Here is a 13,696-nt window from a genome sequence, read left to right as displayed (position 1 = left end):
ATGTTTTGTGTCAATCAAATGAAAATTACAGTTGGGACAGTAAGGAGAATATATAATGTATTGTAATTATGTAATGTATCACATAAAAATTGTCTGGTGAGAGCTTCCTGAATATTGAGGTTTTCCAATTGTTTTTTTTTTTATGTCACCTTTCGGCACAATAAAGCAATTCTAACTTTTTGCTTTGGTCTGAGCTTGAGTGAGTATTTTTTTTGTTTTTTCTCTTTAATTGATAAAATTATGAATCGATAACCTGCTGTCACCTGGTAACTGGATTGCATGACACTTTTAAATTACTGTGTCCGGAGGAAATTTAACTTTTGTTCATTGTCTTGCCTCTTTAACTTCTCATTTGTTTTATTTTCTACAATATCTTAAAGACATGTCTCTTATTGCTGTCAGTAAAATTGTAATGTAAAGTGAAATCTAAGTGTATTACATAGGTTGGCCCCTCCCTCTGTAAGTAACAGATCAGAACAGTTGTGTTAAATCCTGAATTCAGTGGTTGTGTGAAATGTGAACTTGTATTGGAGTATTAGTGTACAGACAACATATGATATGAAACATCTTGTAATTTGTCCGTGAAGTGATGAAAACTGGAAATGGAGAATTAAATGGAAAAAAAGAATTGTGTGAGTCAAACATACAGTGAGTGTGGACACAAGTGAAATGGTCAGGACTGTGGACCAGGGCTGGGACTGGGAGTGGGACTTGATCTCTGCTTGTTCTGGGATTCAACAGAGAATCTGGAGGCCTGGGCCTGGACCTTGGACTCTTTATAAAGCCTGGACTGATGCTGGATGCAACCATGCAACTCAGATCAGACCTCATCGCCCCCATCTGGATATTCAGAGAACAACAGCAAGGACCCTGCTCCAGATGTTGCATGAAACAGGAACTAATTAAAACAGCCTCATTCTAAACATAATCCACTGAATACAAACAGAAAATTAATTAAATTTAAGTCCAACCTTAGAAAAGGAGCCCTGCTTCATTCATTTCATCATTCTTGAGGTTGGTTCTGATCCAAGTCAAATAGACTGTAGGTGTTTTATCATCCCGTCCATCTGCTCCTGTACAGCAACGTTACTGTTTTTCAGATCCTGTAAAAACATCAAGAATAAATGTGTTGTTTGATTTCTACTTTTGAGACAATATGTGAGAAAACAACTATGGTGTGCATAATAAAAAAAAGTTATTTTTATTTTAAATGCTATGTGATCTAAGTCGGGGGGGTATCTCACCTTTATTCTGCATTATTATTCTGGATCTTACACGACATGTCTTTGTGTACTTTGTTTTTATTGTTTGTTGTGCAATGTTCTGTTCTGCAGCTGCTGTAGCACTTTGGCCCAAGATAAAGTATATTTGATCTGATCTGTTTTACTGGACCATTTTATCTCATCTGTATGAAAACTGAAAACTGCATGAGATGAGATCTGCAATGAGTTTATTTGGCCTGAACCAAAGTATGCTGGTATGCCTGGCGTCGCGGCTGAGGGGGTCCACCACCTGAATAAACAGAATACGATACAATAAGCGGAGGTCACTGCATTCTCTCCACAGTTCGCAGGGAGGAGGATAATGTGAGGAACAATGTAGAAGGAGAGATGGGCAGAGAGTTTTTCTCATCATCTGTATATTCTGCACATGCCCATAAGCAAGGCAGTGCAGACCTCAGTTATATGTTGATATATCTGCTGGTAAAGACAGTTTAGGTGCATCAACCGCATTGTTTTTTCCAAGTATTCGTTGAACCTCTCTCATCAGCCGCTGCCTCTTCTCTTTCAGGGGCCCAAAAGAAGATTGGAAATGGAAAGGATGATTGCAGAGGTATAATCAAGCAGGAGAAAAATGTAATACTACAGGAAGTAGTGGACAATGAGGAGCAAGACGTGAGGGAAATAGGAACCTCCAGCAAGAAAAAGACAGGATGCTGCTGCAAATTTAGTTGCACACCTACGTTTTAATTTAAACTATAAATGCAATTACAATATGTTACAAGTCAGATGTAATATATGTTTATGCAAATGTAGTGTTCATGCAAAAAAATATGGAAAACAAAATAAGGAAAATAGGAGCAGGGAGATTTAAGTTCCAAAGTAAAGACATTTGAAAAATTGTATAATATGTAATTGTATATATACATGTGTGTGTGTGTGTGTGTGTGTTTTTGTATGCAGTAATCTTTGCATGTTTAGTTTTGTAACTAACAAGCACTGAACAGCAAACACAGGATTGGTCTCAGGTGTCTCCTTCACCTTCCCTGTTCCTCGTCTCCTCCTCTCACGCTATTGGAGGAAAAGAGTCAAAGCCCCGCCCACTTGCAGCTCTCCACCAATGAGCGACGTGAGAAAGTAAAGTCTGAATTGAAGAAAGGGCGGAAGGAGTATTAAGACTCACCCCTGGGCTGCGGTTCGCTTAACAACACCATCAAGCTACATGAAGCCACTGGTTAGACATTTCAAAATAAAACTTCTAGTGTAAAACGCGTTGACATATTACTATATATTTTCTCATCTTCTTGAATAGAATTATCTAGAATAATGATTAAAAACCACATATATATAACTTAAAGAAATGTGATACGAGTTAGCCATCTTCCTGAGTGTGTGAAGCTTTATGATGAAAGCAGCTTCAGTCAGTTTCCTGTTCCGCCCGCTGTTCTCTCGCCAGCTTGCCGCGGCTCGCTAGCAGCTGCTCGCTTCCATGGTTGCTACAGACTCGTCTCCAACGCCGATGTGAAAACACTGACGTCTGCACGTCAGCCACACGCCGCGTCTGAACGGTCCTCTGGACGCTATGGTTACCGGCGCCCGTCTTCCGTGTCCGCGCCTCGCTACGCGGAGAGTGCGCAGAGTTGTGGACGTGAAATGTCGCTGTTGTAGCGAAGCCAGCGTCTCTTTTGTTGCCCCGTGTTTTTACTACTGCTGTTAGCAAGAGGTGTGAGTGTGTGTGTGTGAGTGAGTGAGTGTGTGTGTGTGTGTGTGGGGGGGGGGACCCGAGCTGAGCGGAGACACTCCGGAAGAGACGATGAGAGGATCACACGCAGAGACAGACAAGTTTTCAGACTTAACGTAACGATGTTTAGTGCAGCCGGTAAAATGTCCGTGGAGGCGAGTGATGTCCAGACTGATGAAGACTGCGAGGAGCTGGTGAGTCTTCAACTACTGGTAACTAATGGTGACTGGTGGTAACTAATGGTAACTAATGGTAACTGGTGGTAACTGGTGGTAACTAATGGTAACTGGTGGTTACTGATGGTAACTAATGGAAACTGGAGGTTAGTGATGGTAACTGATGGAGACTGATATTATCGAATGGATACTGGGGGTTACTGATGTTAACTAATGATAACTGGTGGTTAGTGATGGTAACTAATGGTAACTGGTGGTAACTAATGGTAACTGGTGGTTACTGATGGTAACTAATGGAAACTGTTGGTTAGTGATGGTAACTGATGGAGACTGATAATATCTAATGGATACTGATGGTAGCTAATGGAAACTTGTGGTTACTAATGGTAACTGATGGTATCTAATGATACTTGATATTAACTAATGGTAACTGATGGAAATTGATTGTAACTGATGGAGATTGATTGTAACTGATGGAAATTGATGGTTACAGATGTTAACTGATGGTAACTAATGGTTACTAATGGTTACTGATGGTAACTGATGGTAACTGATGGTAACTGTCAGCTGGCTCTGTCTCTTGTTGTTTTCTCACTGTTTCCTTCTTAAGTTGAAGTTTTAAGTTTAAACATTGATGCTCTTGAATTTGTCTCAGTCAAATCCTTATTTTTTAGTTGTCGATAATCGATAATTATCACGATAAATGTCATATTTTTGTTTAACACCCTGCCGTGACCCCATTTCCCTCGGATCGGATAATAAACTGGACTCTCCTCTCTCCTCTCTCCTCTCTCCTCTCTCCTCTCTCCTCTGTCCAGGATGGCTTTTCATTCTCGGCTGATATTTTGGAAAAGGTAACCTGATCCACTCCGATTGTTGATGATGTCTCTGTATGTTTTGACTCTCTGTTGATATCTCCCTTCATAGAGATTTAGTTTACTGCACCTTTCTCCTGCCTAAAAAAACCTCTCGTTTTTCTCCTTTACCAGATAACAAGCAAGAAAAGATCTTCTAGGAAGCCTCCTTCTCCAAGTAAGACCTGCTGAGCCCGAGACTATAAACAGATACTTTGACTTTTCCACTTTCTAAACTCCATGATTGTTAATATACGTGTAGGGTCTCCATACCTCTCCAGCCTGAATGTGAACCCCAGAAGAGCGGCCGTGGCAGCCTGGAGACTACCGAGGGCGTCCCTGGGGGACACCAGAGGGGAAGCTGCTGGGGATTGTGGCTCGGCTCTTCTCACGTCCCTCAGCAACGGTCATGGTAGGCACCGTTAATAAAACCAGCTTAAACCCTGTCTGTCCTCAGGAGGGATGGCTGGAGGAGAGAGGAGAGGAGGAGAGATTGATAGAAGCTGATAATTGGTGTCCTGCTCAGGACTGATGATAATCAACTTGATCCTTTTGTTATACATGTTATCTTCTTATAAAGTGGTTACGACTGATCAGAGATTGTATGGAGGACATGACAGCTCCCCAAAGGGGGAAACTAAACATCTTGACTGCACCCTGGTGGCTGGTTTCTGTCATTTTAGGTAGTTTCTTATCACACTGATGTATGTTCAAGTGCTCATTTTTCAGTAAGTTTGGTTTTAATTAGTTATTTGATGCTGTAAAATGGTGTGAAACGTCATGATTGATAGTTGATAGTAGACTGACATCTATACTGTGGCAAGTGCAAACTGGTGGCACCTTTATCTGAGATATTTTAGATAAATCTTTGTACAACGGGTGGAAGTGGAGAGTTGCTTTCATCTTTATCGACAGTCTATGCTACACACAGTAATGAAACTGTACAGACCCATTAAACCATTGAGTCCCTCCGTCTCGCTCTTTTTCAGATCTGTCCCCTACGCTGAGATCAGTGTGCGACGTCACACCAGAGCTGCTCAAACAGACCTTGAGCTCGAGGAAACACAAACATCTCCACTCCGCATCCATCGGTGAGAGAATGTGTAGGAGTGTCAGTGGCAAGGGTAAAAGTGCAGCTAGCTGAGGGCGGGAGACAGAAGCAGAAATTGACGGGGCCTCATCCACACCAGCTTTTTCATTCACTGCAAAGTGAAAATGTAACCGAAGTGCGACCGTGTTTAACTGTCTCCTCGTTTTTGCCCGTTTGTGTAACAGGCTTTACCGTCGGCACAGGGGAACACAGAGAGAAGGAGGACATGTACGATGAGATTATCCGCCTCAAGAAGGTACGATTAATAAGCAGGTCACTGACTACCTGCCAGGTCCAGTGTGAGATTCTGTACTTGACTCTAACCTTTGTTACTCTGCAAAAGGGAAAGGGGGTTTAAAGCAACAGCGCCCTCTGCAGCCACACATAATGATTGATTCTGCTGGGATCAGTCTGAGTGAATAATTGGTTTTCATGTAGAAAACAAAAAATCCCATCAACCTGTACCCCACTCACTGAACTGAAACACAACTGGATCTTACCCATAATCCCACTTTTTAAATGTGGACTTTAACCTTTTACGTCTTCTTTCATCACTTGTAATGTCTGCAGAGTCTCCAGGCGCAGAAGTCTGACAATCAGCAAATGAAAGCAAAACTACGCCGCCTGGAGGAAGATAACGCTAAAAGAGAGAAACAGATAGAAGAACTGTTGGATCCCACCAAGGTATGATGATCAAACTGCTTCTCATGTTTGTCACAGAGACTTTAAAATGAATAAACACATTAACAAATGATCTCTCTCCACAGGGATCTGAGTATACTCGCAGTTTGGTGGATAAGAAAAGAGAAGGGAGTGTGGTGAGTTGGTCCAGACTGAAAGTACCAGAGATTACTTATAGGATTTATCGTAAACAGGTTCATGAAAGTGATTCTGTCTGTAAAGGTTCTTAACGGCCTGAAGCAGAGAATTCTGAAGCTGGAGCAGCAGTGCAGAGAGAAAGAAAATGCCCTGAGGTAAAATGTCTTCCCACCTTTTCATCAGTCCATTTGGTGGATGTGTGAAGCAGCACAATTTATTTGATTCTCTCTCATTCCGCAGTAAACTGCAAAGTGACCTGAGGACCACCAACCTGGAGGAGCTGAAGATCACAGTAGAAACCTACTTTGAAGAGGTAACATCAATGCATCTAGACACATCTCAACTTTTTCATTATTTCTCCCATCTGAATATAAAAGTAAAAGATCTTCTGGAATGTTACCGTGTATAGATTTTCAAAAGCAGAACACCTGAAACAACCACCAAAGAAAGAAACCCACATTGAAAATAGATTTTAATGTTCAAAGAGTGACTCAGCCACTGCTCTGTGCTTCTGTTTCTGTGAAAGCTGATCATTACATTTACTTTGGTTAAAGTGTGCGAGCTAAGCTGTGGAAATGGATCTCTCACCTAATGTGCTTAATGTTGGCCTCGTCTTTCAGATCCAGAGACTCCGGATGCTTTTAGGAGCTGTGGAGAAAAGGTATACGTGACCAAAGACACCAGCAACATGCTTCAGTATCATTTAAGTTTTTTCTGAGTGGACTTTTTGGGATCACAAGAAGTTATAAAAGTGGTACCACTCTCAGCCTGACACAGGGACTCTTAAATCCTGACATTTTCCTGAAATTATCTGGAGGTGAGGCGGACTCAAATATCTGAGTCAGTTGCTCTGGTTGTGACGTTTTGATTGTACGTTTTTTAAGTGAATGTACATTAAATTCTTCAAGGCTATCTAATAAGAAAAGGTGATATAAAACTACACCTCAGCACTTTATACAATCTGCAACAAAAACAATGCACACTTGATATTTTTGACAACTTTGTTTATAAGAAGCAATTGGTCTCAGGATTTGTGATCTGCTGATTTATTAGTTCTGTCTCTCTCAGGACGTCTTCACCTCTCTCTGTCTCTTTCCATCTGCAGCAGTCGAGCGGAGAGTAAAGGCTCCCAGAGGCAGCAGAAAGCTTTAACCTCCACGGTTCATCGTCTGTCCGAGAACCTGAAGCAGCTTCAACAGGAGAACTCAGCTCTCAGGGAGGAGCTCAACACTGACAGTCCTGCTGGAGGAGTCAAAGGTCTTTTTCTCACACACGAAACCAAACTGACGAAGAAGAATTTTACTTCATTTATTCCCTTTCGTCAGTTTCTAGTTTGACCCTCACAGTACCTCCTCTGAATGTGACACCTCTTTACTTAATTCACCTCAGCTTGGCTGGTTTCTCTCCTTCCATGTTCTGCTGTGTGGGAGAATGTGAGATGCATTGATCCAAAAGTGTTAAGTCAGGATAACGTTGTGGTAACTTAACTGTGTTATAGCTGTGAAAACTATTCTGAAAGCTGGAGTCAATTTATACAGTTTTGAAAAATTCATTCCACACACAGGAAGTTTTAATATTTTGAGTTATTTTACATACATTATTTTATTCAGAGGAATATAATCAAATGTATTTCACACATTGATTACTTTAGTGAATAGTTTAAGCTTTTATTTCATCTTTTATTTTTTGAACTGAAACACATCTACTTCTTTTATACTTATTAATATAGGAGGAAGGAACAAAAATATCTCATTAACTACAGACAACAATAGAACAATGTGTAATGTGTTGAATGTGTGTCTTTGTGTGATCGTGTTGCCCAGGTTACAGTGAGTGGAGTAAGCAGAGGCTGCTGCGAAGGTTGTTGGAAGTGGAGAAGGTGATTTGAAACTGTTGTTATCATGTAAACACTCGACCTCATTTGTTTCTGACTGAAGCTTTAAAGTTTCCAGCATCATCACATACAAACTCCTCTCTCCTCCTATCAGAGGCCGCAGGACACCAGAGGACACACCCAGCCAGCCAACAGCAGCAACCGATTGGATCAGGAGGTCCAGGCCACACCTGCTGATATTCTGAGGTTTACCATGGCAACAGAGGCAGTGGTCTCCGTGGGAACAATGACTGAAGAGGAGGAGGAGTTTTCAGATCTGAGAGAAAACCTCGGCCAATTGGAGAAGGAGAAGTTTGAGCTTCACGAGAGTCTGACAAGTAAAGAGTGAGTGAACATTAACCTCCACTCAAAACACTGACGAATCCAAATTCACAGAACATACTAGTGAAAGAACATGTTTAACATGAGTAACAGAGGTTATGAGCATAAAGCTACTGAATTAAGTTTGTGACTGTAAAGTGTATTTGTGTTTCTGTGTTTTTCAGTGATGAACTGACACAGTTGAGGACAGAAAGAGAAGAACTGGAGAAAGAAACAGAGCGACGGAAGGATGAACAAACACATGAACGTGACAAAGAGAGACAGCAGCATCAGTATGTTTGACTTTTTATATCTCTCCTCCTCAGGGAGGCTCCGTGCGTCATCTATATATTCTTAAAATTCTGCTGTTATGTTGCTGTTTTTATCAAAACCTTTCTCAAAAAATGATTTACATTTGAAACAGTAGCTTGAATACAGAACTGTACTTGTTCCTATTGTAGAGATCACAGCTGAGGCTTCAGTCCTTTAGAGACTTTGTAGTCACATCATAAATGTCCCAGAAAACAGAGTTGGTGTTGTCACACAGATCCACCTGAGAGTTATGCAAATGATGGTTGATTATATAACATCCAGGCAATAAACTGAGATGACTGAAGGAGACCTGGCAGTGTGAGTGATGGCATAATCAATATCATAGATGCATTAGATCATAAAGAAGAGACATTATAGGTTCCCTCTCAAAAACCTGTATATTTAGTTCCAAACCAGTGTCATAGACTTTGGAAACCTGTAAACTGTTAGAGGACACCCACTGTGGCTGCTAGTTGTGTGTTATGTGTGTTTATTGTTTGTGTGTGTGTCTCTCAGACAGGAGTTGGAGGAGTTGTGGGTGAGGATCCGAACTCTGGAGTCGGCCCTAGCCGAGCTTTCCTCTCCCTCTGCCACAACGGCAGTGAACCATGACGATGAGACGGGCAGATCGGGTCCGGAGGAGGGAGACGAGACGGACACTGGAGCTAGAGAGATGGAAGGAGGAGGAGATGAAGAGAAGAAAGGGGAAGAAAGAGAAACGGCAGCAAGCATCATCCCGACAAACTTGAGGGAGCACAGAAATAGGGTATGAAACACATCTGAGTTATGTAAAAATAAATGATCAATGTGTGAGAGAAATACTATATAAAAAAAGTCCAGACACTGTGTCGCTGATTCTTCTTTCTGTCTCCATCCCTCCACATTCTGTCTGCAGGACACTGTGATGCTGCAGTCTGCATTAAGAGGTCATCTCGTCAGAGAGTCACAGCTCAAGAACCTGCTGAAAGATACACAGGACAAGGTTACAGACACACACACACACACACACACACACACACACACACACACAGACACACACTCACTCACTGTACAGCAATAAAGCAGTGAAATAAAACATTGTTTCTAGCCAGCAGAGGGCTGTAGAAACCGTTTTCTGTGAGCCTGCTGAAGTCTCAAGCTGTTTCCTCACATGATTTCCCTTCTCTGTCTCAACCCACTGAACCTCTCTTCTCTCTTGTGTTTCTCTCTTCTCCTTTATCGTTTACTCATCTCGTCTTTTTCAGACTGTAGATGCAGCAAACCGCAGCGATGCAGATTCCCCTGTGGGTGGAGAAATGGATGTGGTTGCCTTGACGATGATACAGTCTGCGTTCAGGGGACACCTGACTCGCTGTAGTCTTGCAGTAGAGAGGTGACTCATTTACATCCAAGAAATGAAGAAAGTAAATCAATCCAAACATGCAGAACATAATGCAGTATTGTGTATGTGTGTTTATCTTTTAGCTCAGGGTTCTCCGTGCCTTCTCCGATGGGAAACAGGTTTCCCACACTGGTCCCGAGAAGACCTCGATCAATACCTGGCAGAACAGGTAAGGTTCAGACATAAACAACTTTCTATGTCTCTGAGTTGGCGGCAGCTTTAGCCCGAGGCATCGTGTTCTCAGATTGTCTGTTACTCTCTTGTGAGCGAGACATCTCAGGAACACTGTGAGGGAACTTCCTCGAAGGTTCTCTTGTGGGAACACCTTAAGAAATTCCCTTCAAATTTGGCTGAAACGTTCACTTGTACTCAAGAATGAGCTGATGAGATTTTGGTGGACAAAGGTCAGAGTCATTTCATAAAGCTCGTTTTCTGGCCCCTTGGATGTGACATCTCACCTTTGTTTATTTGCTCTCATTCATTTGGATTAAAGAATGAACTGATTAGATTTTGGTGATCAAATGTCACAGGTCAAGATCAGTGTGACCTCACATTTTGTGAACATGATTTATCAGGAGAGGAGGGAATTATATCCGGCACAAACTTGCCCTTAGACTCAATGATGACCTGATTATACTGTTATTTATTGGTCAAAGGTAAAAGGTCCCTGAGACCTCACAAAACACGTTCAAATGCTAGTTATCACTAAATTGAACACAAAAGTCTTACAGGTTAAAGGTCAACTTCACTGTCATATAATTATGTTTTCTGGTCATTAATCAATGACATAACTCTGCAACAGAAAGGGAGGATGTGATATTTAATTCAATTTGACTGGTTAGTGGATGTATACGAGCACAAGGTGGTCATTTTAGTTTGTGATCACATATTCATGTTATATATTATGAACAAATCAAAAACAAACGTACACATTACAAAGCTTTCCCCACAAAAACGTTTCTGCTCCCCATTTTAGAAATGTAGAATTTAATTTAACATAGAAGGTATCGAAACCACAAACCAGTCCAGAGTGTCGATCAGGAACAACATAGCATCGCCCTCCTCTCAACCTCAGCGTTGCTCATCACATCTTCCCTGATGGGTTGATGAGTGGTTACGGATCTCGCTGGCACACTGATCTAATTCCAGGGTGTCTGTCTCCTGTGCACCAGCCGCAGCTCTGACAGCTTCCTGTCCAAGAGTGATGAGGGCGCTCAGCAGCTCTGTCGCTTCCTCACATGACCCCTGCAAAATCTAAAGCCTCCGCTGCTCCAGGGCTTCGTCCAAGGCTTCAGTCTGGTTTAATTTACCCTGCTAGGCTTCAATGCCCCCGACCCTCTCACTTGGCAGATGAGAGCAGAGCAGCAGTGTCAGCGGTTTTCCTGCATGTTTACATACTGACTCTCCACTTGATGTGCTCTGGGCACTGTGAGACTTCAGCTTCATGCTTGTGTTCCAATTATCTTAAACCTGTGATATGAGATATGAACTCTTGACAGTGTTCGGAAAATCGAGTCCAGACATTTCCTGGACTTTGCCGTTCACATATGAAGAACACATCAGGAGATTATCGTGTTCACACACATTCACAACAACAGGAGTTTTCAGTTTCAGTTCACAGCACATGTTGACTCTTATCGCCAAAAGCTCTTAAATATCGTTGTCTTTCCATCTTGACATCTTCGTTGGTGTCTTCTACTTGTATGGCACATTTTTGTCATCCTGAGACATTTGTATTCATCCAGTTTCTTATCCTTTGTGTGTTTAAAAAACGTCATCAACATGCCCACTAGCTCGCTGTGAATTTCCTGGAAAGGTTCCTGCTGTATTCTCACACGGGCTCATGTTCCTGAAAATGTGTGGAGCAACTGACTCGGACGTTTGAAATCTCACTGACAGCTCTTCCAGAAATTTTCAGGATAATGTGTGGACGTCAGTGCATATCTGAAAGAAGCTTTACGTAAAAAAATACATCATCAAGTGCGTCATCCACTCAGATATTTTCAGTATGTGTTTGAATTGAGCCGTAATGGCTGGCGACTGTATGTGTTGTTTTGTTATGTCAAGGTGCTGCGTCCCGCCATGACGATGAAGCAAAGCCGGGTGATGAAGAAGACTCGTGGCTCGTCTCTAGCATTCACACCTCCGGGAAGACACCCACCACAGGTCAGAGGGAGTTCATGTTTTACTGTGTTGTGTCTGTTAAAAGCACATAAAGTCTTTGGGTCATCTCCTGCTTTGTATGGGCTGATGTGTCTGCATGAATATTTAAAGCTTATTTGATTTTCTAACACTGTAATTAAATGTTTGCTGGAGGGAAATATGCTGAAATTAGATAAGTATTCATGTAGAAATATGCACATTTTAAATCGCACGATACTTCTGTATTCAGTTTTTGAGGCTAATTAGGTTGAATGTATTTTTTTCAAGGTCAAATGATGCCGCAGGTGGTAAATCACAAGTGTACCTGTATATCTGCTATGTCCCCAAACAGAGCTCCATTTCACAGCCGAGTCGGGAGGAGCCGCTGCAGTCGATTCGGACGATTCTGATGACATCATAGTGTCGCCGTCACGACCTCTGAGAAGCAGAGAAGTCTTAATCTTATAAAGTCTGTGTGTGTGTGTGTGTGTGTGTGTGTGCGTGTGTGAGAGAGAGAGAGAGCGAGTGTGTGTTGGCACTACTCAGAGCCTAAATATTCTGAACCTGCAGATGAGCAGGAGTTAGGGCAGTTAGGGCAGTTTTCTCCTGGTCAGAGGTATACTCACTGCTGAACGCCGTTCCAGTTTAGATCTGTCAATGTTGTGATTTGTCAAGATTTAAGATCCAAGACTTTATTGTCATGTGCACAACAAAGTCGCTGGCAATAAGGTGCTTGGGTCACAGGCTCTCATTTGGGCCAGATATTCTTAGTGGTTGTTTGTTTTTTGCCAAAGTGCCTACTGCATGAACATTCAAATTCAAATCTCAGTGGTACCTGGAGTTATGTCTGTGACCCTGACCGACCGGACCAGGTGAGCCACATCGCCTGTAATTCACACGTTCAATAACTAATGAATCCCAAGTTGACGTGTCAAACGCGTACCGAACAAATGTCCTCACACTAATCTGTCATGTATGCTAATAACTTGTGGCTGTTTCTGAGGTATGATTGAGGGATGATCGCCAACTGATGCACTATTGAGCGAAACTGTGAATAAATTATAGATCAGCCTGCTGCAATACTAAACACACAGTGGAGGATACACAGGGAGTTTGTATATTGCTCTGATAGCATGTAGGCAGGTCAGCAGAGAGAGAGCAGGAGGGGCAGTTTCTACATGATGTATGTAACCTCATTTTCTGACACATTCAATAAAATGCTTTTTGAAATAACAGGAACTTCTGTGGTCTCATGTGGTTCTTGTTGGATATTTAAGTATCTTTGCTCAAGTATTATACAGTTTGAGGTACTTTTAGATCTTTAGATGTATACAGTATTAAAAGTTTATTAAAAAGTTGTACTTGGGGTTCCCTGCACATCTTTTTGTGTTGTTTAAGAGTTGTTTCACTGAGAGATTTCACCTTTTATCTTCTATGGTTGTGATACTGTGAAATGTGATGAGATGAGACAAGCCCAGGTTTCAACAATTTTGATTTTGCCTTTTCTTACATGTTGTGTTTTTGTTTTTGACGTTTTATTGATATTTTCTGTCTTGGATTTGAATTTTGCATCTTCTTAAATGTTGTGTTTTGGGATTTGGATTTTTTTTTTCTTTCTTTTGTGTAGTTGTCTTCTAATTTTTTTGTGCTTTCTAACATTTCTGTATTTCGTTAAGTGTTTTTTTTAATTTTTATTGTTATGTTTGAACCTCAGATTATTGTCACTTCTGCAACATGTGCTTCCACGATCTCAACATCAGGGGGCGT

The 13,696-nt window shown here is 41.7% G+C and overlaps 1 protein-coding gene across 1 annotated transcript; it reads left to right on the top strand.

The window, feature by feature from the left end:
• The first annotated feature begins 2,675 nt into the window (after positions 1-2,675).
• iqce (IQ motif containing E) lies at positions 2,676-13,168 on the top strand. The gene is made up of 21 exons (XM_035145586.2): positions 2,676-3,155; positions 3,956-3,991; positions 4,127-4,169; positions 4,254-4,403; positions 4,981-5,082; positions 5,267-5,337; positions 5,652-5,765; positions 5,849-5,899; positions 5,985-6,055; positions 6,141-6,213; positions 6,521-6,561; positions 7,006-7,157; positions 7,724-7,779; positions 7,889-8,118; positions 8,280-8,387; positions 8,923-9,172; positions 9,302-9,388; positions 9,651-9,778; positions 9,871-9,956; positions 11,855-11,953; positions 12,282-13,168. The coding sequence occupies exons 1-21, from the start codon at positions 3,084-3,086 to the stop codon at positions 12,395-12,397; spliced, it is 2,136 nt and encodes a 711-aa protein (XP_035001477.2). The 5' UTR covers positions 2,676-3,083; the 3' UTR covers positions 12,398-13,168.
• Positions 13,169-13,696: the final 528 nt, after the last annotated feature.

This window comes from Hippoglossus stenolepis, chromosome 2 (genome assembly GCF_022539355.2).
Source record: "Hippoglossus stenolepis isolate QCI-W04-F060 chromosome 2, HSTE1.2, whole genome shotgun sequence".
Taxonomy (NCBI): domain Eukaryota; kingdom Metazoa; phylum Chordata; class Actinopteri; order Pleuronectiformes; family Pleuronectidae; genus Hippoglossus; species Hippoglossus stenolepis.
The sequence above is the reverse complement of the archived record's forward strand: the minus strand, read 5'-3'. Positions and strand labels throughout refer to the sequence as shown.

Coding starts and splice junctions, on each gene's coding strand:
- iqce (XM_035145586.2), top strand. CDS start 3,084: ATGTTTAGTGCAGCCGGTAAAATGTCCGTGGAGGCGAGTGATGTCCAG. Junction 4,170..4,253: donor TAGGAAGCCTCCTTCTCCAA/GTAAGACCTGCT, acceptor ATATACGTGTAG/GGTCTCCATACCTCTCCAGC. Junction 5,766..5,848: donor AACTGTTGGATCCCACCAAG/GTATGATGATCA, acceptor CTCTCTCCACAG/GGATCTGAGTATACTCGCAG.